The sequence below is a fragment of the Protopterus annectens genome, chromosome 8.part1, assembly GCF_019279795.1.
Source record: "Protopterus annectens isolate FY-2018-M chromosome 8.part1, PAN1.0, whole genome shotgun sequence".
In the NCBI taxonomy this organism is placed as follows: domain Eukaryota; kingdom Metazoa; phylum Chordata; order Ceratodontiformes; family Protopteridae; genus Protopterus; species Protopterus annectens.
The window spans coordinates 407,882,995-407,910,075 of record NC_056742.1 but is presented as its reverse complement, the minus strand read 5'-3'; the positions used below and the strand labels follow the sequence as shown (position 1 = coordinate 407,910,075).

Below are 27,081 nucleotides of genomic sequence, written 5' to 3'. Positions count from 1 at the left end.
TATCCGTGCTAAGGTTTAAGTCGCTTGCTCTAGTGGTTTTGGTGGATTTGGATTTTTTGAGGTGGAGCATGTCCATTAATTCCGGGTTGGACATGGCCTTGTATGCCAGGCACATGTCACCTCTGAGCAGGCGGTATGCGACTGAATAGAGCTGGAGTTTCTTCAATCTGGCAGCACATGACAGATTTTGGAGTCCCTTTATCCTTTTGGTGAGGAACTTTTGGGGTCTCTCCAATTGCTGCAGATGTCGGGTGAGATACATCCCGAATGGGGCATTGTACTCGATCATTGGTCTGATAAGTGAAGAGTACAGGGAACAATGACCTCACTAGATCTGGATGTGAATCCCTTCATGATCAGGTGGGCAATGTAGAAGGTCTTTCTAACCACTTTAGCAATGTGAGTGTCAAAAGAAAGGCCACTGTCAACCTGGGTCCCCAGGTCCCTGATAACCTCTTCTGTGCTTAGTGGATTGCCACCTATATGGTAGCTTGGGGTTACCTTGTTTTTCCCGAAGGGTATGACTATACATTTTTGGCGTTTAACTTCAGGCCATGGCTCTGGCACCAGCTATCTGTTTCCGTGAGTCCCTTCTGAAGGATATCCGTGTCGATGCACTTTCCACTATGGCCCAGTTTGCAGTCATCTGCAAACTTTGTCAGCCAAAGTCCTCCCATGTTGGCCTGTACTTCTGAGAAGTAGATGCCAAACAATAGGGGCCAAGGACCGAGCCCTGTGGGACACCACTTGTGACCGGCTTGGAGTCTGACACAGCGCCAGCAACTCTAACCCTGTGGGTTCTGTCCTTAAGCCAGTTTGCAACCCATCTTGTGACATATGGGTTTACATTTAAGCTGGTAAGTTTTTCTACAATACCCGAGTGGGGTATTGTGTCGAAAGCCTTTGCAAGGTCAAGGTAGGCTGTATGGACTGCCTTTCCCTCATCAATGGCCTTGGTGACTATTTCCAAGAAGTCGACCAAGTTCAAAAGGCATGATCTTCCCTTGACAAAGCCAAACTGGGTCGGGTCCAATGTCTGCAAGTCCCCTATATCTTTGTTTATGAGCTCCATTATGATCCTCTCCATAGCTTTGCAGACTAGACTTGTTAAGCTTATGGGGCGGTAATTACCAGGGTCCGTAGAGGCGCCACCTTTGTGGAGTGGGACCACAGTTGCCGTACGCCACTCCTTGGGCACGTATCCTGTGGTAAGGCTGAGATTAAACAGCTGCCTTATGTGCGGGTGTAATTCCTCATTTAGCTCGTGTAGCACACAGCCGGGGACACCATCCGGTCCCATTGATGCTGTGTTTTTAGCTTTAGAGAGAGCAGCTTTCACCTGCGCATTTGAGATGTCCGGGAGGCTACACTCGGCTGGGATAGTTATCTCTCCTTTAGGGGAGGGGGGTGAAGTTTGCACTGAACCTGTCTGCCAGTATGTTGGCAATGTCTGTGGGTTCAGTGATTTTTGTATCATTTTGGACTAATTCTGAGCATATCTGTGAGTTTCCACCCAGGTTCCTAACATAGCTGAAAAAGGCCTTATGATTGTCCTTTGAATCCATGGCAATTTTTCTCTCAAAATTGGCCTTAGTTGATTTTATGAGTGCTCGTATTTTTTACTAATAATGATCAGGGGTGACTTCCCTTTTATGGATTTTGTTCTATCATGTAATAGCTTTCTCCTCTTATTGTAAAGTTTGTTAATGGCTGGGGTCCACCAGACTGGACGTTTGCCCTTTGTGGAAAGAGTCCTGGTTTTATTTGGGATTGCCTGATCCATGCAGTCCTGGAGGTGTTCATAGAAGGCATTTGTAAGGGCTTCCGCAGCTTGGGTTGTGGTTTCCTCTGACTCAGGGGCCTTGAAGGATACCACACCAGTCTTGAGTAGTGTGAAGTTTGCTTTAGAGAAGTTCTTCACTATGGTCTTTTTTGTTTGGGGTTGGGGCGGGATGTGGATTTCCAGTGAGATTAGTTTATGATCAGATCTCACCAATGAGGGATATACTTCCGGTGTGGAGCATTTTGTCCCCATGTTTGTGACAATGAGATCTAGTATATTTTCTCCTCTCGTGGGAACAGTGACTAGCTGTTCCATGGCATTTGAATTTATGAACTCCAGGAACCGTTGGGCTAGAAAGTTAGGGCTTGAGTAATGTTCCCAGTCTATATTCGGGTAGTTGAAGTCACCCAATATGATGGTGTTTGGAGATACATTTATACCCTCCAGTGTCTTCAGGAAGGCTGTGTGGGGTTCCTGAGTTTGAGAGGGTGGCCTGTAGCATGCTACAATTTGTAGAGCAGTTTTGCCTATTGTTAGTTGCACCTGGATGGTTTCCGAAGCTTCATGCGTTGCCACCAACCTGGACGTGTGAGTATCCTTTATGAATATGGATACACCCCCTCCTTTTGTGGAGTGGTCTGGGTTTTGGGGCCGGAACGCATGATATGAGGTAAAACCTAATAGTGCCGGGGTGCTCTCAGGAGCCTTGAACCAGGTTTCAGTTACAGCACAGACATCGATGTTCTCCATACTGAGAAGGGCCTCGAGTGCGTGCATTTTGAGATTTAGACTTCTGGCATTGAGCAGCATTACCCTCAATTTCTTCCCATTTTTGTTTTCTAGGGTGGTAGGTTTAGAATTTGAGCCTTGCCTAAAAAGGCACTATGGGGTGGCAAGAGCCTTAGCCAATATCCGGAATCCCAGGGGTGACAGGTGCAAGCCGTCCCTTGCGAAGCAGCGTGGCTTGTCAAGCATGTCATCCTAGGCAGACAGACACTGGATCCCCTTTGAATGACACCAGACATTAAGCCAATTGTTAAAGCTGATCATCTTGTCTCTATATTGTGGCATCATTCTTGGTGAAGGAAGGATACTGCTCAGGGCTAGGGTCATACCCGCCTGGGCCACATAATCAGAGAGCTCCTCTATGTCTCTTTTCATGCAGTCCAGGGAGGTACGTCTCAGGTCGTTCACACCAGCATGGACAATGACTGTGTCATATTTGTACTTGCTGTGGAGTGACCCGAGTGCTTGTGTTATGTGGCGGATTCTAGCGCCCGATAGGCAGCTTACTGTGACCCTCTCCTTGTTCAGCCTGGTGAGTGGGACGTCAGTGTGTCTGACTATGGAGTCACCTATGACAAGTATGTTTGGTGTTGTATTTGGCCTTAAGGGCTGTGACTGCTTTGCACACTGCTTTTGTGGTTTATGTGTTGCTTGTGGGGTGTCTTGAGGTAGCAGTTGTTTGGGTGTCTGCTTTGGAGGCCTCTGCTGTTTAGGTAAATTTTTACTCAGAGCCTCCGAGTATGTCTTTGTGTGTTTATGTGTTTGATTCAGTGGAGTGGTAGCATTATGTGAGGCTGGTTTTGTGGTGTGTGTAGTTGCCTTCTCCTCCTGTCTGGTCTTGCCAGTCCTGAGTTGAGAGAGCTCAGCCTCCAGTTTGGCTAAATAGCTGCATCTCTCGCAAGTATTTGTGTTATGTGGGAGGAGGAGAGGGTTGTCTGTGTACATGAGGCAGTTATAACATTGCCTCAAGATTCCCAGATTCACCAGCTGGACCGGAGAGGAGATTGACAACTGACCTTTGGACATGCTAGAATAATATTGGGAAATCCTTAATTGAAAAGAAGGGCCAGTGGGGAGTGAGGGTGTAGTGCTTTTAATTTTTAGTGCTGACTTATATAATTGCTTTAGTGAGCAAGTGCCAGGTAACTTGAGTGCAATGTGATACAAGTAACTAAATGCAAAAACGACAAACAGTAACTTTCTTTCAAGTGAAACAAGGAAATAAGTACAGTAAGCAATGCAGATATCACTAGTGATCCACAGAAGCGCTGAGAAGTTGCGTATTAGGTGAATTAGCTTCCAGGGAAATAACAAGCAAACAAACAACAAGTATATAAACAATGCTAGATTCAGTAGGCCTGGATCTAGTCTATGCTAGAGCAAACAAGGTGAACCAATTTCAGTAAGATACAGTTCAAATATTCAGGCACTATAAACCTTTAACCAGAAAATTCCCAGCTCAGAAGGGCAGAGTCCAGCCTCTTCTCCCACAAGAGTGCAGACCACGAACCTTCTTAATGTAAAATAACTGGCCTGAAGCCCAAGTGCCTAAACCAGAACTAATACACTTGGACACTGGGCTCTCAATCAACAGTTCCCAACTTAGAAGGATGAAAGCTACCTGTCCTGCCACCACAGTGCTTGCCACAAACCTTCCTAATGTAAAACAACTGGTCTGAAGCTAGTTCTTATTCCCAAGTGTATTCTTATCTCCAGCTGCACTGCTGCCTTTTATCAATTTTTAAATGTCATTTGTCTGCTTTAATCACTTGTTTTACGGCATACCTCTGACTTAAAATGTTTCCTGTTTGACTCTAAGTGGTTTGCCTCCTTGCTATCAGACTGTGTGCATCTTGTGATGCTTTCAGGGTCCACTTGCATTCTTCAGGTCAGGTATGATGTTACAAAAAAGGTAAGTTGCTTCCATCCAATTTTCCAAGTCTGTATTTTAGGTTGAATTGCAGCAAATGCATTATATATTTGTATTGATTATTTGCATAATTTGTTTGGGATCTGACATTTGTTTGTTGTTTTGGTTCCCCTTACTGATGATATTTGCAAGAATTTCCCTAACGCTTTTGTGGAGTGTCCCTACACAGTAAAATACTGCACTGAGTTGCTTCTTCAAAAGTCAGCATAATAATTTAGAACCCCTCCACGTTTCACTTGACAAAATGCAACTAACATTCTTCAGGGCTGGGTTGAAAATCATTCATGCGGATCAGCACAATACCCACATTAACACATGTAAATAAATGAATAAATAAAATAAAAAGGTTTAACCCAGGCTTTGATGTAATGAATGTTAAGCCTGCTCTGTCTTGTGAATTACAGAAAATGATTAATTGGTGACTTTTAAACAGCAACTGCAAGAAATCTGTAAAGCAACTAGCATACATGTACAAAACACAACACATTGTTATAGTAGCCCAAGTGAAGGTTATGTTACTTTGTAAACAGATGCACAAGAATGAAATCAGCAGTAAATGCTGAGGCTTCAGACAGAAACTGATTTGGTGTCAGTTAGCAGGTTTGCTTTTTTATTGCTTTTCATCAAAGCAGTCAAAATATACCATCAATGACCATAGCAATAAACTGTTCTCACTCTGGTGCAGCTTGGGTTTAGGCTTCTATTTCTACTTCTTCACTGCATTCTTACTCCCATTATTTTTTTCTTAACAGTGTAATTCTGTTGAATAACTATAGAATGATCAATAAAAATACAAATTATCATTGACATGGAGGTCATGGTCTCATCAGAAGTCTGTTGCTCTCTGTGGAGCAGAGGCTTAGCCTTAGCAAAGCTTCAAAAATTTGAATGCTGTGGTATCTTCTCACTGTATGCTGTGAAGCCTTGAGGCTTCTCACTCTATGCTGTGAAGCCTTGAGGCTTCTCACTGCATGCTGTGAAGCCTTGAGGCTTCTCACTGCATGCTGTGAAGCCTTGAGGCTTCTCACTGCATGTTGTAAAGCCTTGAGGCTTCTCACTCTATGCTGTGAAGCCTTGAGGCTTCTCACTCTATGGCGTGAAGCCCTGAGGCTTCTCACTCTATGCTGTGAAACCCTGAGACTTCTCACTCTATGCTGTGAAGCCTTTGTTCCTCTTTTACTACCATTGCCTTGATGTAAATGGGAATTCCCTGCACAGTTTTGTTTCACAGTAAAAATGAAGACTTGGAAATGGAATCCCTTAGAATAGAAGTAAACATTGTCCTGATTATAAATTTAACAAAACAGATGTCGGAGAATAAAGTATCCCTCTGGAAAAAGACCAAAGTCCACAGCAAAATAGTATAACAGCACAGAGAGAAATACACCACAGCCACTTGAGGAAAGAAAAATTTTTGTTTAATTCAGTTAGGGTTCGTAAAAGCCAATATCTCAGTGAAAAATGTTTGTATGACACAACAGCATAATCGATAATGCAAGACATAACCTATAACAGCTGTGCGTATATACCTAACCATTAGAATATCTAAAATCAATAAACAGAATGAAAAAGGTGGGTATTGTCAATGTTCTAAAGGTCTATCTATAAAAAATGGCTTTAAACTGACTCTATCATTTAAACTCCAGTTTTTATCAGCCTTTAATCTCATAATCCATCTCATCTCGTATGTTTCTGTGTAATCCTTCACATTACTTAATCTCATACTTTTACTAACAAACTCAATAGCCAAAAATTTAAATTTGTGTGTTGTCATTGTTCAACACGTCTCGCTAGGGCGTTGTTGTCATCTTCTCTGTTGATGTCATATAGGTGCTGTCTTACCCATTCTCTAAGGGTACAGTTGGTCTTACCTATGTAGAATACCAGACATTTAGTGTACTTTACTAATAAACCAAATCCCTAGAGCTGCAGTTGGCATAATGCTTAAACTCATTTCCTTTTTGTGGTGGGATGTAAAAAGCGACTATCATTCGCCATATATTGGCAGTAATTACACTTTCTGCAGTCAAATGTGCCTAACCTGTCAGACTGTATCCTTTTTTCAGCATGATTTTCATAGCAGAGAAGTCTTTTCATTGACTTATTATTCTAATTCTTTCTATTCTGGTTTATTTAGCAAAGTCCTTTAACTGACGCTAGAATGCATCCAGAAACTATTATGTTCCTAAATTGGGCACATATATGACTTCTATAAAAGTAGTAGATTTTGGTCTCTGAGAGATACTGATTTTAAGATTAATCCCATTACTTGTTTTGAAGAGAGGTTACATGACTAGTAAAGGATAGGCCTGTCATAATTAGAATAGCCTGGTCTTTACAGACATACTTCAGTTAAGGTTTCCACATCAAGTAATATGTAACGTTTGACACTAGGTAGACAGAAGGCAGACCAAAATACGTTATTTGGCATTTTTTAGGGCTAAGTCTTAAGCCTGTCCTTTCTGCCCAGTTATAAAACTTATTCAGAAACGAATTATTATGAACCCTTCTGCATTGTTACACACAACAGAAGTAAATACAGACTGAACACAATGTTTTCAATGTCCTTGTGTTTCCTTTTTTTTTTTTTTTTTTTTAAGTAGTTTTTGCATCCATTTTTGGCCCTTTCCTCACTGTGATCAAGCCATTATCTTATTTGTCTTCTCATTCCTTCTGTTTCCTGATGTCCATGGGTTCCCAGGCAAGAGGAGGAGGAGAAGATTATACCCAGCAATACACAAACACTAGCAGGTATTTTTATGTGCTCTCTACTCCCTCCCCAGTTGGCCATCAGAGATGGCCCATTGTCTTATTAAGCACTGATGTATGTTTCCATGCAATGACTAATGCCCAGCTATACTATTATATACTCCTGTATCCTCCCCTTTTTGCATGGAAATAAGAGTACAAAGGATTAGTACAAATGAAATTACTTTAGCTAGCAGATCTAAGAGAGACTGTTTCTGATGCCCTTCGGATACTTGTCAAATGATCAAATGATTAAAACATTGAACCTGAGTTCAGCAAGATGGGAGCATCGAACGTGTTAATCTTCAAAAGCCAACATCAGCAAATCTTAACACATCGAATCACAATAGTTGGCCAACAGCTGCACATAAGGTAGAAAAATATATATATTTACTCCTATCAGGTTATAAATACCAAAAGTAACATGTAAGATGCTAATGTCGCAGCTGTTGGCCAACTATTGCAATTCACTGTGGTGAGATTTGCTGATATTGGCTTTTGATGTTTAACACGTTCAACGCTCTCATGTCACTGAACTCAGGTACAATGTTTTAATTGTTCGATTATTTGACATGAATCCAGTGCCCTTCCTGTGGGAGGAATAAAGATGCGTTGTTGGTGTTTCAAGTAGTTTATTCATTTAAATAGATGAACAAAAACACTCATCCATCTACCTACTTAACTGAATAAACTACATGAAACTTCAAGAAGGTGCCTTATTCATGCCACAGGGAGGGTATCAGCGAGAGAGAGAGTCTGCTAGATCTGCCGGCTAAAGTGATTTTATCTGGACTAATCCTTTTTTCTCTGTTTATTGTTAGTCCTGTCACCCTCTGGGTCACAGATGAGATACTAGATTTCACTTGAGCCCTTCTGGGTTAAATCTGTTTTTCCTTTTTACATGGTGTTCATATCTGAGGCTTTCTTTGACCTGCCAATTTTATAGCAGGACTTGTACTATGATCACCCAAGGACGATCAAGCTAACATCAAACTTTCACTTCTTTCCCAACTTGGCTGCCTTCTCTGAGGCTTTAAGCCATTAACCTGACTTGGGTTGCCAGGGCATAATTAGGGCTTCAGTTCTGTCTACAGTGGCCTTGCAGAAGCATTCTTTTCATGAACTTTGGCATTGAGTCTTGTATTTTTTCACAACAGGTATAAATCACCTTGTTTGCATTTTGTTATACTAATAGTAAGCAGTAAAAGAGAGAAAATACTCATGGCATCATGGGTGGACAGAATAAATTTGCTTGGCAGAATCTTTAATGAAAATTTATTAAAATTCTCATAGTCTGCACTAGGCCTGGTCTTATCTTATTTGTGATTATTGAATCTTCTTAATATTTTTCTTAAGTAACTTCTGTAGCATTGAAATAGTATTTACTTTTGTAGTGTTCTGCTAATTAGCTACATACAAATCTCAGATTTACTCAATTAGCAACTAAATGTATATTTCTTTCTTTGCAGGAACTCCATCCATCTAATGACTGGGATAGAAGTATACCCAGGTATGTTCATGTACCTTTCATGGAGCATATCATAAATTAGTCTAAACACTGCAGCTTCTTTCAAGGTAAATAGGCATAGTGAAAAGCTGCAGACTGTGTTATGCTTTGCAGTGGAATGCTTGTAATGCTTTCTTTTTTGTTTGGATACTTAATGGCATCAGTCATCTGATCCTAGAGTAACACTGTGTAAGGTATGACTATAAAGTTGTCATTGAAGTCCATTTTAAGGCATTAGTAACATGAACTAAATAACAGTAAAAATGCCTATTCATCTGTAACTAAAAGAAGTTGTCTAGGATGACTATTGCATCTACATATCCTTGATGAAATGTTTGTGAATATTGCAGAACAAGACATTCAGAAGGATACTAGTTTGTGCAACAGATTGGTTAAAATTTTTTGAAGCAGTCTGTAGTGAAATACTGCATAAGAAAACAGATTATAAATAGATTATAAATGCTAAGAAGCAAACTGTAAGAAGGACTGGATTCTATCTTGATGCATTTATTCAGAAAGTAAGGATAGTTGACTAGAATTTCTTGCTTGCTGTTTAATAGATATGAAAAAAAAATTGATTCACCATAATAAATAAGTTCATTCTGCTGTCTGACTACAAAGGAAGAAAGAAAAGATTTACAAAGCTTTTGGCAAACAAGTGTGATTTATTTTATGGGGCAAACTACAGTAATGGATTACACAATAAACTGAGACTTCTAAGAAACAGGCTGTTGCACAAGTTGTTTGCAGTTTGACTGCACGAAGAGTTGAGAAGAAATTATGTCAGTTGGACTATATGAATATTTTTTAGTTTCAGTGGATGATAAGTATAGTAGCTAAAATGTATTTTTGTTATGTGATACTTTATGGTATTATAAAATAGAAACATTAATATATATTTTTTCTTATTCCTTTTGAATACAAAGTGGGCTAAAATCTGGTTAAGGGATGGAATGTAGGGTACCCATGGTAACCACAGTTCGAGTCCCTTTTAATAAAAGGACCATTTTGTTTAAAGTCCAACACTTGTACTTATGCTGTGCAACCTTTTGACCAGGTTTTATCAGTTAAGGAGGTAGAAGGATTATGCCCCCAATCCAAGGGGAAGTGCTGGAGACTTGCACTTGCTCACTCAAAAAGTGTCAAATTTTGACAAAGTCCCCCATTTAAAAGGGATTCACAAAATTGTGACATATCTGGTTCCTGTAAATGGTGCTGCTTAAATATGGAAGGACACGAAGAGGAATATATAGCTGTATGTTCATTGCAGGAGTCATTTTTTTTTTCAGTTTTTCTATATTGAATCTAAATGGTGAGTTTAATAAAAGGCTGTTGAAATCTGAAGTGGATATAAAGGTTGCAGGAATTATTTGTAAGCAACAGGAAAATGTAAAATGTCAAGCATATACAAATAATTTGCAGTACCAAGTGAAAAAAAAATGTATGGAAACAAAAAAAAAAAAAAAACAATTTGCAAGTGGGAAAGGAATATACAAAAAAAATAGAAACATCAGAAGTAAGGTGGATAGTCAGGTTAAGAGGCAACAGAGGTAAGGGACTAAATGACAGGATACCAATAAAGCCAATACTAAAGAACAGGTCTCTACGTTAATGAGACCCAGTATGAATAGGAATTATGTTAGTAGTAGTATTAACCATGTATGTTAAATCAAAGTTATGAAGTTCACAACAGAATGGTGTGTATTTAGGATGAGATTGAAGTATGACATGGGAAACAGTTAAAGGATTCATTTTATTATTTTATGTATGCATTTTATTATTTTTATGTGTGCAATTTATATATTTTTATATACTTGTATATGTGTTTTTATATTAGTAATGTTTGAATAGAAACAATGCAAGTGATTCAAGTAGAGATGAATATCTCTTTAAAATGAATGGGTAATTACTATTTAATTGGTTTTACCAATTTAACTTGCCTTATAAATAAATGGATAGTACTGCTATTGTAATGGTCTGATAAAGTGGAAGGTAGTCCCATGAAAGCGCTTACCTACTGCATTTTCGTAATAAAGCTGTGTTTTTATTCTACAAGACTTGCTTAAGGAGAACATTTTTTGCTCAAGGAGAAAATTTTTCAAAGAATTATTTGGTATAGCAAGTTTGTGATTGGTATATGTTCCCAGGACTTTTGTGTGCATATATATATATATATATATATATTTGAAAAAATGCAGTTAAGGATAAAAGTATAAAGTCCAGTCTCTAGAAAAAAATGTTTAGATTTGAAAAAGTTAAATGAGATAATGAAGTGAGAATGAACTGGTTTTGTTAAGGAGTAGTAGAAATGCCAAACTTTCTTTCAGAATCAGTGTAGAATTTCGAAAAGGGAAGCACATTTATATATAGCCTAGATAGATTTGTCAGGAACCAAAGATTTACAGCTCATAGTTGTGCGGTCCATGTGTACAGAAGATCAAACAAATGCCCTGTGGTGTGCTCTTGGCTGGTAAATATCTGTCATTGACCATGTAATGCACTGTATTTGATTGTAACTTTGAATTTATTTTTCCCATTTGTGCTGCAGGAACAGGTCACAGAAGATTAAAATGAATGAAGAATTTGAAGAAAAACTAGGAGAAGCAATTGAAGGGTTCAGTTCACGCAAGTATGTCATAGTTTACATGTTGGAATATATCAGAATGGAAATCATCTGCTTATAAATGCTTTGAAATAGACTGACATTGAAAACTAACAGGCATTTTTAACTTGCATGTCCTTTTTTTTCATAAATAGGATACTTCTAATCTTCCTCTTAAGCAACTGATTTTGATAATAACTCTAGAGCAAAACACTTTTGGCACAGTCACTCAGGCAATAAAAAGTAGAAAGGGTCGTTGCCAAACTTGGGGAGCATTTAAAAATAACCAGATATCCTGTACAGGTATTAGAGATATTTTTGAAATTTTATGTAAATTTTTATGAAGCAGAGAAAATGTGGAAATCAAGAACAAGCACAAATGGAAATATTTATGGAAGACTTGAGTATGCCAAGGTGAGAGATAAACAAGGCTCAAAAATTAACATTTGAGATAGGAGGAGATGAGTGAACAACTGTGACGTACACTCAATCTGCAGGAAAGTCTCCAGGAATCGATGGTATTCTAGTGGAAGTTTGGAAGCTACGAAGGGAGAAAAAGATAAAGTTCTGGAAGTTTTTTTTTTAAACAGCATTTTAAAAGGAGAGGAGGTGCCAATATTCTAGAGAGAAAAAAAGGTGTGGTGGCTGTAATACCTAAAGACAGTAAAATCCAGTTTCATATAGTCCCATTTCAACCATGATTATAAAGTGCTTACATCTATAATGGATAAAAGAATCCCAGAGGTGATGCCAAAATTGATAGATATGGATCAGTGTGGTTTTGAGGAGGGGAGGCAAACATTTTACAATATTAATAGAGCAATGATGATCCAGAGGGAAGCAGAATGTAAGAAAATACCACTGCTAGTGGTGGGTCTTGATGCAGAGAAAACATTTGACTCTGTGACCTTGTATTTTATGAATAGGGCAATGGGAGCATTTGCATTTCCTGATACAATCATAAGGTTAATTAGACAGATATGTGAGAGATCAGAGGCAAAAATCAAAGTAGGAGGGTTTCTCTCTGATAAGCTGTGTCTGAAAAGAAGAACCAGGCAGGAATGTTCTTTCCCCTTTGTTGTTTGTGTTATATTTAGAACCATTAGCAAAGAAATAAGGAACTCTGTAATTCAAGGATATAATTGGTATAGTGTTCAAGAAAAGTTGGCTTTATTTGCAGAATATATTATTTTGTACCCAGTGGAATCAAAATATTCTGAGATAGTTCCATTTTTTTTCATGATAAAAAAAAAAATAATGAAGATAAAACAAAGGCTATAGCTCTGTACTGTATACCCACACAGTAATTGGTTCAGCAATACCCATCTTTACTGGGACATGATAAAATGAAGTATTTTAGGAGTATGGATTAAACAGGATTCTGTTATAGCAGCTAAGAATATGTGGGAAGAGGTTAAAAGATAATACAAAAATTGAGAAACTGGAAGCTCTTGCCTATGAATATTGATAGTAAGGTACAAGCAGTAAAAATCTTTTTTTTCCCCTTCAGCTTTATACTCGGGTCAGGCATATTTTTATGAACCAGAGGAGAATTTGTAGATGGTAATTAATAAAGAGTTGAATTTTTTTTCCTGGAGAGGAAGAGGGCAGGTGTCAAGTGGGATAAGTTTCTACTCCCAGTAGAATAAAGACATTTAGAATTATCTAATCTGAAGAGTTATTTTAGAGCTCACAGTTAAGGCTCTTACACTTAACACAAGCAGAAAGCTACAATTTGGAGTGAAAAGGGATGACACTGAAGCAGAGAGGTAAGCCAAGAAATAAGGAAAGAGTTGGAGTTTGGATACAGATCTTTAAGGAGAATAACAACAGTCATACAGAATATTTTATATTCATAAAGTAGTAGAAAGTATACTAAGAACTAAGCAAACCTGAGAATGGAGAAAGGAAATTCTGCTGATAGGGATAACTGCAATTAGGTGTACAGAGAATAGGCAAGAGGGGGCTGGAATTTACTAGAGGAAGCTGGCAAAGGAGCCAAGGTATTCAGAGCAAATAATTAGAAAGGGAAAGGTAATAGAATGGGAAGAGGCCACAAAGACATTTGGATTGCAGGCTAGTGATTTCCCTCCCAATCAGAGACTGGTACCAGCGTATCAGCAAAGATAAAGGGATAGGGGAATCCTAAATGAAAGACCCATACTAGTTGAGTTTTAAATGAATCTAGAACAGAAGCCACTGTTAAAAAAGGGATAATTAGTAGGGCATATAAAATATTGCATGATGTCTATCTTATAAGCTGCATGCTTTCATAAATTTCTTCAGAGATCTACCCTTTTTTGTTATATTTTCTCCTTCTAGACCACACAGATACATCTTCATTGTTGCAAATCCACCTGCAAATAATAATCCCTGCTGAACGCTGATTACTTCTTCCAAATTTTTGTTAAGCTCCATAATAGCAGTTTTAGGTAGGATATAAATACATCCCTGTGTAGTCCTCTTCCCTTGCCAGTAGTCTCTTGCTACCTCAAATTTGCCATTATTATCTTTTTGTCCTCTTCTATCACTATTGGGTCTCCTCTAGCAATTAATTGAAGGACTCCTCTTTTCTTTATCCCTGATATTCTGTTGAATGCCTGTCGCAAACTCCTTTATCGAATGTACATGCACATTTCTTTCCAAATGTGTCTCCTGCAGCATTGCTGTTTGCACATTATTCCCACCTATTTTATATACACACACATATATATATATATATATATATATATATATATATATATATATATATATATATATACACATACATACATATATATTTTTATGGCAGCTTTTTTAAATGTCTACTTTCAGCTTTTGTGATACATGCACCCACTAATGTTTGGCAGGCTAATTCTTTATTCAGTTTTTCTTATCTATGACATTGGAACCTATGTCACATTTTATAAGATGTTTTGTTTTAATAGGATCATAGGAGGTGACTAGGCTATCGACCCGGAGGTCATTTCAAGCCTAGCTGTTTCATTCCAATATAATACCATAGATACTCTAGTCAGTACCCAGGATTGGATTTAGTAATGACTGTCCATGTGCAGGAGGGTTGTGGGCACTATCCCCAGTAAGAATTTGTGGTGCCCCATCTACTCGTCCAGGTTCCTTTTGAAGAGTGTCATAGAGATGCTCTGCTTCATATGAATTAGCAGCTTTTTCCAAAGAGACAGCAGTCACTGGGAGACAAATGTGTCCCTCCAGCATGTCCTCTTCAAGGCACAGGCCGTATTTAGGTCCTGGGAAAGCCCTCAAACAAAAAAACAAACAAACCTTCAGAACATCCCCAGAACCTGTTAACTTTAATGCAAGCACACATAATGATGTACGTATTCAAATAATGTTTAACCCTCTTAATAGGAACATTTCTCCCAAATAGATAGCTACTAACACACTCCTTAATTAACCTGAAATTGAGTTTTCCATGTTAAGATGCATCTTATTGCCTGTGCTCCTACTTACACTAATTGGTATATGTTATTTTTTATCTTTATTCCCCCATGTGAAAAAAAAACTTGCATGTTTTCAGGAAACATTAACTTTTAGCTTTGAAGAAACCAGTGTTCTGGCATTTAATGCCCTGTTATCAACTTTTCTCCATGGAAATGTAAGAGGAAAAAATGTAGTCCTCTGCTGCACCCTGAAAGGCAAGCTGAAACATTTATCGCTGAAGGAAAACATTTCATTACATTTGGTGTTCTCATATTTACTTCCTTCCACTTAGAATTTGTATGACTAAGTTTCACTTTACTCTTAGTTTCAAGATGATGCTGTTATCTTTTGAGCAGCACACTAGCTCAGTGACATAGGTTGTTCATAAGTTCATAGGTAGGTACTAGGCTATTGGCTATAAGGCCTATATAAGCCTAGCCAAAAAGGTACCCTGGCTTTCGCCACCCAAGAAAATTATTTTCTTGTGCCCCTGTCGAGCAGAGCCACAGAGGTGATCCCCAGGGTGAATTTTCTATTTCCCATCCAATCATCAAGATTTTTCTTGAAGAGTGCTAATGAGGAGCTTTGTTTGATATAGATAGGTAGTTTGTTCAAGAGTATGGGAAGTCTCTGGGACAGGAATCTGTCCCTCCAGCATGTTCTGTTTAATGTAGTGACAAGGTTTAGGTCCCTATAGCGTGTAGCTCAGAGAGATTGGGATTTCTTCAAGTGAAGCATGTCCAACAGCTCTGGGTTTGACATAGTTTGTATGCTAGGCAAAGATTGCCTCTGAGTAGGCGAAATGCAACGGAGTAAAGCTGGAGTTTTTTGAGACGGTCTGAGTAGGGCATCTGTTTGAAGCCGGTAATCCACTGAGAGATATTTATGTGGCCTTTCCAGTTGTTGTAGATGTCTTGTGAGGTACATACCAAAAGTGGCATCGTACTCTATAATGGGTCTAATTTGTGATGAGTAGAGGGGAACAATGACCTCTTTTTTCCTGGATGAGAAACCTTTTGTGATGAGGTGTGCCACAAAGAAGGATTTCCTGACTACTGTGGTGATGTGATTATCAAAAGAGAGACTGCTGTCCACCTGTGTCCCAAGGCCTCTTATCACACTTTCGGTGTTAAGTAGACTACCACCTATGTGGTAGCTCATGGGTACAGAGTTTTTACCAAAGGGGATGACAATGCACTTTTTGGCATTGAGCTTGAGGCCATGACTTTGACACCAGGCATCTGTCTCCATGAGGCCCTTTTTGTAGGATGTCCACATCATTAGGATTTTCAGTTATTGCTCCTAGTTTGCAGTCATTTGTGAACTTCGTTAGCCAAAGACCTTCTGTGTTAGCCTGTACTTCATAAAAGTAGATACAATACAGGAGAGCACCCAGGACTGAACCTTGTGGTACTCCACTTGTCACTGGTCTGAAATCGGAGTTGGAGTCTGCTACTTTCACAGTGTGGGTTTTGTCAGTGAGCCAGGTGGCAACCCATCTTGTGACATAGGGATTTATACCTAGTTTAGTGAGTTTATCTATAAATCCAGAGTGGGGGGTGGTGTCAGAAGCCTTGGTGTGATCTAGATAGGCTGTGTGAACCATCTTACCCTCGTCTACGGCTTTGGTGACTGCTTCAAAGAAGTCTGTCAGGTTTAGGAGACATGATCTGCCTTTTACAAACCCAAACTGGGTGGGGTCCAGAGTTTGGAGATTACCAATGTCTTTGTGTATAAGATCCATGATGATACATTCCATGGCCTTGCAGACCAGGCTCATTAGGCTAATGGGGCGGTAGTTCCTGGGGTCCGTGGTGGCTCCCCCTTTGTGGAGTGGGATAATCATTACTGTGCGCCATTCAGTGGGCACAAAGTCTGAGGTGAGGCTATGACTGAACATGGTGCTTAGGTGGGGTGCCAGTTCATTCCACAGTTCTTCTAGAATGCAGCCTGGGATGTTGTCAGGTCCCATGGATGCCATGTTCTTGGCTTTGGAGAGTGTGTTTTTTACCTGTGCAGCCATGATTACAGGAACTTTGCATTCTTCCGGTATAGAGATGAGCCCTTTAGGGGGTGAGAGGGGGGTAAAGTTAGCACTGAACCTATCTGCCAGGTTGTTGGCAATATCAGTTGGGTCTGTATATTTAGTGCCATTGTGCTGTAACTCCGAGCAAATCTGAGTGTTGCCATTAAGATTCTTGACATAGCTATAGAATGCTTTGGTGTCTTTAGAATCAGTGGTGATTTTGTTTTCATAACTAGCTTTAGAGGATTTTATGCGGGATCTCAGCTTCTTACTGAGGCTGACCAGGGAGTTCCTCCAATCATGGGATTTTCTTTTTTGCAACAGTTGCTTTCTTCTGTTGTAGAGTTTGTTTATGGTAGGGGGACCACCAGATTGGCTTCCTTTTTTTGGAGGATAGCATTTTGGTTCTGTTAGGGATAGCACGATTCATGCACTTGTGTAAGTGCTTATAAAGTGCATTTGTGTAGGATTCAGCAGTCGTACCTCTATTGTCCATCTGCATGTGTGTCATGAAGTTTGCCACTTCTGTCTTAAGAAGCATGAAGTTGGCTTTGGAGAATTTTTTTATGGTGGTTTCTCTAATGGAGGGTGGAAGCGGGATGTGGATGTCTAGGATGATTAGCTTGTGGTCAGATCTGACCAACAAGGAATTGACCTCTGGTGTGCAACACTAGTCGCCCATGTTGGTAATGACCAGGTCTAGGATATTGCTACCCCTGGTGGGGGTGTGGATAAGTTGATCCAATGCATTGAAATTTATGAATTCCAGAAAACGTTGAGCAAAAGAGTTGGTACATGAGTAGTTTTCCCAGTTAATGGTGGGGTAGTTGAAATTGCCCATTATTAGGGTGTTGGGTTGTACCCTATTTTCCAGTGTATCAAGAAATGAGGAGTGGGGCATGGTGGGGGATCTGTAGCAAGTTACAATTTGGATTGCAGCCTTGCCCAGAGTTAGTTGCACTTGGATAATCTCGGATGCATTATGCTGAGCAACTAGCCTGGAAATGTGGATATCCTTAATGAATATGGACACACCTCCACCTTTAATGTTTTGGTCCAGGTTAGGTGGCCGAAAGGTGTGGTATGAATTATAGCTTGGTAATGCAGGGGTGCTCTCTGGAGCCTTGAACCAGGTCTCTTGTCACTGCACAGATGTCGATGTTCTCCATATTATGGAGTGCCTTGAGTGAATGCATTTTGAGGTTTAGACTTCTAGCATTGAATAGCATTACCCTCAGATTTTGCTTGTTGTACCTGTTAAGGTGGTGAATTTGCCATTTGAACCTTACCTAAAAAGGGCACTATAGGGATGGCAAGAGCCTTAGCCAGTATCTGAAATCCCAAGGGCAACAGGTGCAGGCCATCTCTGGCAAAGTATCGTGGTGTGTCGATCATGTCATCCCAGGCAGGCAGATACCGGATCCCCATAGAATGACACTAGAAGCTTAGCCAATTGTTGAAGTCAATCATTTTGTCCTTGTACTGTGGTATCATTCTGGGTGATGGCAGGATGCTACTCAGGGCTAGGGTCATACCTGCCTGGGCTACAAGATCGGGGAGCTCCTCCGTGTCTCTCTTCATGTAGTCCAGGGAAGTACGTCTCAGGTCATTCACACCAACATGGACAGTGACAGAGTCATATTTGTGCTTGTTGTGGAATGACCTGAGTGCATGCATTATGTGGTGAATCCTGGCACCTGACAGGCAGCTGACTGTCACTTTCTCCTTGTTTAGCCTGGTGAGTGGAACATCAGTGTGCCTGACTATAGAGTCACCTATGACTACAGTGTTGGGTACATTGTTATGCCTTATGGGCTGTGGTTGAGTGACACACTGAGTTTGTGGGCTGTGTGTCATTTGGGTTGTGTTGGGGGGGTGGAGGTTGCTTGCGTTTCTGCTTTGGAGGTCTCCTGTTGCTTGAGCAGTTTTTATTCATAGCCTTCACAAATGTAGGTGTGTGTTTCGTGTTTCTATGTGTGTGTTTTGGTGGTGTAGGTTTTGAAGGACTATGTGATGAGTGTGGTATGGTGCAAATGTTTACCTTCTCCTCTTGACTGTCTAGTCCAGTCTTGGGTGAAGAGAGCTTTGCTTCCAGTTTGGTTATGTAAGAGGATCTCTCACAGGTTGTAGTGTTGGGTGGTAGGAGGAGAGGGTAGTCTGTGTGCATTCTGTCCCAGAGACTTCCCATACTCTGGAACAAACTACCGATCTATGTCAAATCTCCTCATTAGCACTCTTCAAGAAAAATCTTGATGATTGGTGGGAAATAGGAAATTCACCCCAGGGATCACCTCTGTGGCTCTGTTCAACAGGAGCACAGGAAAATAATTGTCTTGGCTGGTGAAAGCCAGAGTACTTTTTTGGCTAGGCTTATGTAGGCCCTAGGCCCAATAGCCTAGTACCAACCTATGAACTTGATGAAATTGCTGCATTGCCCCAAGATGCCCAGATTCATCAGGAAGACAGGTGAAAACACCAGGAGGTGACCCTTAGACATGCCTGGATAGGTGCTTGTTTAGTACTAAAAACTGTTTTCCTCTAAACAAGTGAGGAAAGTTGAGTGCTGTAGTAATTTGTAGCTTATTTAGTGCTTACAACACGTTCTGAACAAGTGCTGAGCTCAAATAAACAGATTTTAGTGCTAAAACTAAAAAACTGGCTAGTTCTAAGGGAATTTGAAGAGCAGACTTTATGGTGCCGGGAATAGTTTAACCCTACCTAAGTGGTGGGGCATAAAGTGTCTGTGTATATGTATGTATGTATGTATATATATATATATATATATATATATATATATATATATATATATATTTTTTTTTTTTTTTTTAATAGTAGCAAATGAACAGACTGATTTAAACAAATTAACCAATAAAAAGCTAAAAACTGAGCCTTGTTCCAGCAGTCCTTGATCAGACAAGTTCTAACTGCACACTCCTGCCACTAGAGTACAGTGGAACCTTCTCCAAAAAAAGATGGTCTGGATTAGTGCTCAGGTTTTACAAACAAAGCTAGATTCAGCAGGTCTGGATTTAGTCTGTGCTACAGCAAACTAAGTGTACCAGTTTCAGAAAGAAACAGTCAAAATAAGCTGGCACAATAAGCCTTTAACCAGAAACTCCCAGCTCAGAAGGGCAGAATCTACCCTCTCCTCCCACAAGAGTGCAGACCACACCTTCTTAATATAAAATAACTGGCCCAAAGCCCAAGTGCTTAAACCAGAACTAATACATTTTTAGAATAACAGACACTAAGCCTTCAATCAGCAACTCCCAACTTAGAAGGATGTAAGCTACCTGTCCTGCCACAACAGTGTAGACCACAAACCTTCTTAATGTAAAACAACTGGTCTGAAGTCCAAGTGCTTCAGCCAAAGGCTTAGAATAACAGTTACAATGTAATCAGGCTAATAACAAGTAGTAATAAATGCAGCAGAATAAATGCAATTAAGTACTTTTAAGAACAAGCAGCAAAAGCAAAATAATAAAGTAGGAAGAAACACAAAGTAAAAGCAGATGAAAATAATAAAGTAGGAAGAAACACAAAGTAAAAGCAGATGAATAAAGTGCAATTTTTTATATAACAATAGAAAACAACCAAACTGATTTAAACAAATTACCCAATTAACCAGTAAAAAGCTCAAAACTGAGCCCTGTTCCAGCAGTCTTCAAACTGCACACTCCTGCCACTTGGGTGCAGGGGAACCTTCTCCAAAAGAGATGGCCTGGATTAGTGCTCAAGTTATACAAAAAAACTAGATTTCAGGATGCCTGAATCTAGTCTATGCTACAGCAACCAAGACGCACCAATTTCAGAAAGAAACTGTTCAAATAAACAGGCACAATAAGCCTTTAACCAGAAATTCCCAGCTCAGAAGGGCAGAATCTAGCCTCTCCTCCCGCAAGAGTGCAGACCACAAACCGTCTTAATGAAAAATAACTGGCCTGAAGCCCAAGTGCTTTAACTAGAACTAATACACTTTTAGAATAACAGACACTGAGCTTTCACTCCGCAATTCCCAACTTAGAAGGATGTAAGCTACCTGTCCTGATACAACAGTGCAGACCACAAATCTTCTTAAAGTAAAACAACTGGTCTGGAGCCCAAGTGCTTAAACCAAAAGGCTTAGAATAACAGTTATAATTTAATCAGGCTACTACTACCAAGCAGTAATAAATGGAGCAGAATAAATACAATTGAGTACTTTTAAGAAGAGGCAAAAGCAAAATAAAGTGCAATTTTTTTTATTTTTTTTTTAGTAAAGTGCAAGGAGAGAGGAAGAAGGAGCAGAAGAAAAGTTCAAGGTTAAGAACCTAAGTGGGTTGGCCTTCTCAAATGTTCTCTCTGTATTAAGTAGAGTGAAGACCAGACTGGGAGGGGTGTCCCAGATCAAATTTACAGTAGGGGCGGGCAACTGCAATACCACCAACTATAACACCACCACAAGAATAGGGTGGGGGATGGGGAAAAACAGTTTCAGGACAGATGAGAAACAGAAAACAATGCCATAAAATATATAAAATAATTCAGTCAGGAAAAATTAAGACAATGTAGAACTCTGAAAGATTAAAATGCCAAGAAAAATACTCATCAATCAGCGATATATTTCCAGATTGTTTGAGAATCACACTACAGTCAGAACACCAGGAGTTTCCAACAGTGTATGCAGGAATTTACAAACAGAAACAATTTTTAAATCAGCAAGCCTTGAAGCAATCATTTAACGCAAAAGCTGTTAGACCAGTTTTATAAACTTCACCACAGGAATAGGGGGGAAGCAGTTTCAGGACAGATGAGAAACAGAAAACAATGCCAGAAAATATATAAAATAATTCAGTCAGACAAAATTAAGACAATGAAGAACTCTGAAAGGTTAAAATGCCAAGAAATATACGTATCAGTCTACAATATATTTCCAGATTGTTTGAGAATCACACTGCAGCCAGAACACCAGGAGTTTACAACAGTGTATATACCAGCTCCAGGGACCAGGGAGGGTGTTATTCCAGATCTTCTGTTATTTTCTGTGTGGAGTTTGCATGTTCTTCTCATGTGCACATAGGGCTTCTCTGAGTAGCATGCTTTCTTTACACTTCCCCAAAAAAAGATGATGGTTAATAATTTATATCAAACAGTCCATATATGTATATACAGTATATAATCTTGCCACTGTAGCCTGGGTCATAGCTGTAAGTGGTCCATGGAGTAGCTTGCTTACCCATTTAGTAAGTGATAACTAAATTGTACAGTTGTGTAAGTTAAACTTACCATGCCAGCTGATGTTCAAATGATCACCCCTGCAATAGCCTTAGCTATATGGGTCATATCATGCCAAAGATATAACAGCCGGCCAGCTTCCAAAGCTTCAGGGCATGTTCTACATACCCAAACTGTCAAGTGGCTCAAGCTGAGCCGACTGTAAGGCAAGTTTGGGCATGAACCCCTTAAGAGCTTTCCTGTTAGCAGAGGGAGGGTGGCTGAACCCTGAAATGACAATGTAATAAATAACAAAAATTAAATGTCCACACCCTGACATAAAAAACACACCAAAAACAAGGGAGATAGAGGGAGGTAGAGGCTACTGCACCAGTGATCATTTGGACATCTAATGTTATGGTCAGTTTAACTTACACAGTTGTACTGTGGTCATCATATTGATCACTGCTGCAGTAGCCTTTGCTAACTAGATTTGGGAGCTGGAAGGAGAAGAGTCCAGGAGCCCCTGGAGAATGGTCCTAGCAAAGCTTGATCTGAACAAAGAGAATGAATCAAGCTTTATAGTGCTTTGTAAAAGTGTGTACAGAGGTCCAAGTAGCAGCTTCTAGAATACTTCTAGAATCCAACGCTTTCCAAAAAGCCATAGATGAAGCCAAGGCCCAGGTAGGGTGGACCTTGACCCTGCCTGGAATAGATTTGTTATGGGGAGTATAACAAAAGGTAAAAGTCTTTGACAACCTTTTGGAAGTAGTCTGTTTTGACACCTGTTGTCCTTCCTTCTTTCCTTCACAGGAAATGAAAAATAGAGTTGAAGATCTGAAAGATTTAGTTCTGTCAGGATATAAACTGAATTGTCTGTGTACATCCAAGGTATGGAGTATCCTTTCTCCCTCATTTTTAGATTTAGGAAAGAAAACAGAGTGATAAATAGTTTGGCTTAAAGTATACTTGGATACTACTTTAGGCATAAAAGGAGGATTAGTTCTCAAAGAAACCCTGTCTCTATGGAAAATGAGATGGGGGTTGGCTCACCATTAGAGCTTGCTACTCTTATTCTTCTTGCAGAGGTTGGCGCAATCAGTAAAACTGTTTTTACATGTTAAGAACCATAAGTCAGCTAGATTAGTTGGTTCAAATGGAGCAATTTGTTAGCTTCTGTAACACAATGTTAAGATCCCAAGGACCAACCACTGGTTTTCTTGGGTGCTTCTTATGCAAAACTTCAAGAATATTGACATGAAATTGCATGGAAAGAGGAGGATCCATGGTTAGATATGCTGAAATGGCCAATACATCAACCTCAACTGAGGAATAATATAGGACATAAGATAGCGAGTAATACAAATATTGTAGAACTAGAGAACAACTAGCCCTGAATGGTTGCTGATCACATTCTTGGCTTCAACTAGAAAACCTTTTCCAATTGCTAATATATGAGTTTCTAGTAGCAGGCTTTCTTGCTTCCATTACACATCCTCAGTAAACAGGTACCTAAAAGGAATTAATACCTATCATCCAGGGAGTCAGTTGAAGTTTATTGGTATTAGTCTGTACCAAACATACCCCTGTTCTTATGTGAGTAGATCTAGGCTGTGAAGGAAGCTTGTGGTAATTGTCCCTAGCCATTTCCAAAGGAAGGGAAAACCCGCAGGTACCTGGACCAGAAGGGAGTCACCACAATGATCTTGACAGATTCCTTCTGAGTCTTCAGAAGTATCATATATATTAGTGGAAAGGGTGGAGAAGCATACAGGAACACTCCAGTCCAAGGGAAAGAAAAGGCATCTGCTTCCAGGCCTTTTTGCATATAGAGTCCAGCTGATTGTTCAAAGAGGAGGCAAAGAGGTGAACTTGACTAACTACCCAGAGATGGATCATATCTTTGAAGACCTCGATTCTACGTTCACGAGGGTCAACCCTGGTCCTGTTCAGCTTGTCTGCCACACAATTTTACTCTTATGGAATCTAGGATGCCTGTAGAGTGAAATTGTGCTGTGACACTGTATCCCAAGCTAACATGCCTAGTCTGTAAAGGGAGTATGACCTGGCTCCCCCTTGCTTGTTGATGTACCACATAATTGCAGTATTATCTGTAACCACTTGAAGAGGTCCCAAGGACCAATGATGGTTCAAAGAGTTGGATGCCTTGATAAGGACAAACATCTCATTGATATTTATGAGCTTGCATCTGTCCTTGATTTCCCACACCACTTGTACCTTTATTCTTCCTGAAACTGCACCCCAAGCAAAGTCCAAAGGGCCTGTGGTGACTGACTGGTTTGGAGATGGTAGGAAGAAGGGGAGGCCTGGATTTAAGGAAATCTGCTGTCTTTGCCAAATGGTTTCTCTTCTGGCAAACCCAAGCACTGGGATTTGAAAAGATAAAGGGTGCTGTTGCTGGGACAAAAGTGATTTCACATACCACTGTATCTTTCTCATGTGGAGTCTTGCCAAGGATATCATGAGACTCATTGATACCATGAGACCCAAAATCTTGGAGTATTGTCTCACAGTGACCAAAGTCTGAGTGAAAAACCTTAGAAATAGGTCTAGAAAAAGTATCTAGTTGATATCACAGAACACAATCCTGTTTGAAGGAGTCAAAGACTTTTGAATGTTCTTATGGAATCCCAGCTTGTGTAAGAGATCTCTGATACAACAGAGAAATCCCTGATACTTTGATAAAGACTCTGCAAAGATAAGCAAGTTGTCTAAATGTGGAAAAATGTGGATACCTTATCACCTGCAATGCACTATAACTGGAGCTAGACACTTTGAACACTCTTGGTGCATTGGATAGCCCAATGGATAAGGCAGAGAACTGATAATGTGATCCATACACACAACACCTTAAGAAACATCTGAACTCTGGATGAATGTGTATATGATGAGCATCTTTTAAGTCTAGTGTTACCAGCAAATTTGAAAGAGGAAGAAGAGGTGATGGGTTAAGTGACATAATTTTGAATTTGGGACTATCACAATAGGCTTAGGAAAGAAAGATCCAGAACTGGTTTCCAATCATTTTCTTTCTTTGGAACTAGGAATAAAAATCCTTCCCCACTTGGGAACTGGTTCTATTACTTGTTGAAACAGCATGTGATGAAGAACCTGTGGAAACAAGGATCTGGTCTGGAGGATGAGGAATGACCCCCTGGAAAGGAGGAATTTCCTCTCATTGCTATCTGTAACCTTGATGAATGATTTTCAGAACCCATTTGTATGAAACAATCATTGCAAAAAGAAAAATGGAAATTCAGACTTTCTGGAAGAAAAAGTGGTCAAAGTGGGAGGAGTCACACGACTTGTTGGACTGCCCTTGCTTTTAGGAAGTTAGAGACTTCTTTTTGGAACTCCCTTGTCATTTCTTCTTAAATGTTTGTTTACCTGTATTTTGTTGAGACTGTTTGTTCGTTTTTTTTTTTTTTGCAAAAATTGGATGAGGAGATAGAAAATCCCTTGGAAAATTTGGAAAAGAAAGGCTGAAAATTCTTAACGATTCCCTGGATCAGTTTGCCCTTTCATCACACATTTTGATCACCTCTGCAGTAGAGGGGCCAAACACTAAATTCTGTCCAAGGAAGATGTAGTTATTAACATCAGTTGAAAGGTTTTGGGAATATAGCCATGCAAACCTCCTCAAAACAGTACCAATGACCACATCCCTGGAAGAAGTATCAACAGAGTCATACACACACTGCAAACAATGAGTCGTGACCTGTGCAATCGAAGAAACGAGGTTATTTAAAGCAGATTTTTCCTCACAAGAAGGAACTGCAGATAAAACATTCCTCATACTTTTACAGTTTGTCAGAACAACGCGAGCCTAATGTTCAAAATTATGAAATCAAAGTTGTAGAGGTATACACTTTTCTCCCACTACTTATTAATTATCCCAACATTATCAGAAGTAGTAGGATTGGAATTAACTAAGTGCTTAGCAGCAGTAGAATCAACTAAAGCTGTAGCTTCTGGGTCAGGTTTGGGAGCAGTGCATACATTTTTAAAAGACTGAGGAACTTAATACATTCTATCCCCCTTTTTAGGGGCAGCTGGCTGACTATCAGGAACATTTCTGGCAGTAACGCACATCATCTGAAGCAGACAGAACAGGAGGAATGGGGGGTAAGTTCTGGAAAATCCTTCTGTATCAAGTCACAGTATTTTCTGATGGAGTAAGGAAACCCCAGTGTTCTCCCGCTGAAAACACTCTACATTCTAACAATAGTTTTAAAGAAAGAGAACCCGCTACAGGAAGAATCAGAAACTGAGCTCTCTTCTGAGTTTGACTTGTATCTGTGCCTGCAACTTCCTGTTTGGATTCAGAATCTTGAATCACTTCAGGAAAATAAGTCATCATTTCTTTTACCAGAAGCTGTTTTACAAAAAAAAATCAATGGCCTGAATTAAATCTTGAGCCAGACCCTGTAAACTACTATCCAAAGAAAACTGAGGACAAGTAGATATTTGCTGGGTTTTCTGTTTCTTTTTGACAGGAAAAATGGGGCCAACCATGTTACTAATGACAGCAGCTTCCCCAGGAATGGGCACAGCATTCTGGCACAGCAGGGAAACTTCCCTGTTCCCTCTCCCAGGACCCAAGAGTGGCTCTCCCTTGCCCACTGAGGGGACCCCAACAGCTGCAGAGGACATAGCTAACCTCCAGTCTGTAGTGGCTGTAGGTGGTACACTGGAGAGATCCAGAGTAAAAGATGATTGGCTTGAGGTACAACAAATGACCACAGCAGTTACCCACCTGCACTTAGGTAAATGATGAGCCTGCTGTGGTGGCAAAAGCTGTTTCCTTCATTTTTCTTTTTCTTTTTGTGGCTGGAAGAAGGATCTACTATGAAACTGGTAGTCTGTTCTACTGTCAAGCCAGAAATGATGCCTCTTTCCTGAGAAGACAAGCGTCAATTGCCAATAAACACTGCCACTCCACAATACTTACTTTTATGACAGAAAAAATACAGAAAAAGCACTTTAAAATACTATGCCAGTCCCAACAAAAGTAAAGTAAACACAATTCCTCCCCAGAAAAAAT

General features: G+C 39.8%; 1 protein-coding gene across 2 annotated transcripts in view; it reads left to right on the top strand.

The window, feature by feature from the left end:
• The window catches only part of ADCY7 (adenylate cyclase 7), a 2,777,509-nt gene that overhangs the window by 2,469,354 nt on the left and 281,074 nt on the right, over positions 1-27,081 (top strand). For both annotated transcript variants that reach the window (XM_044081980.1, XM_044081981.1), the window contains 2 exons: positions 8,717-8,757; positions 11,303-11,383. In XM_044081980.1, coding sequence (XP_043937915.1) covers positions 8,717-8,757; positions 11,303-11,383 — 122 coding nt within the window. The remainder of the gene's footprint in view (positions 1-8,716; positions 8,758-11,302; positions 11,384-27,081) is intronic.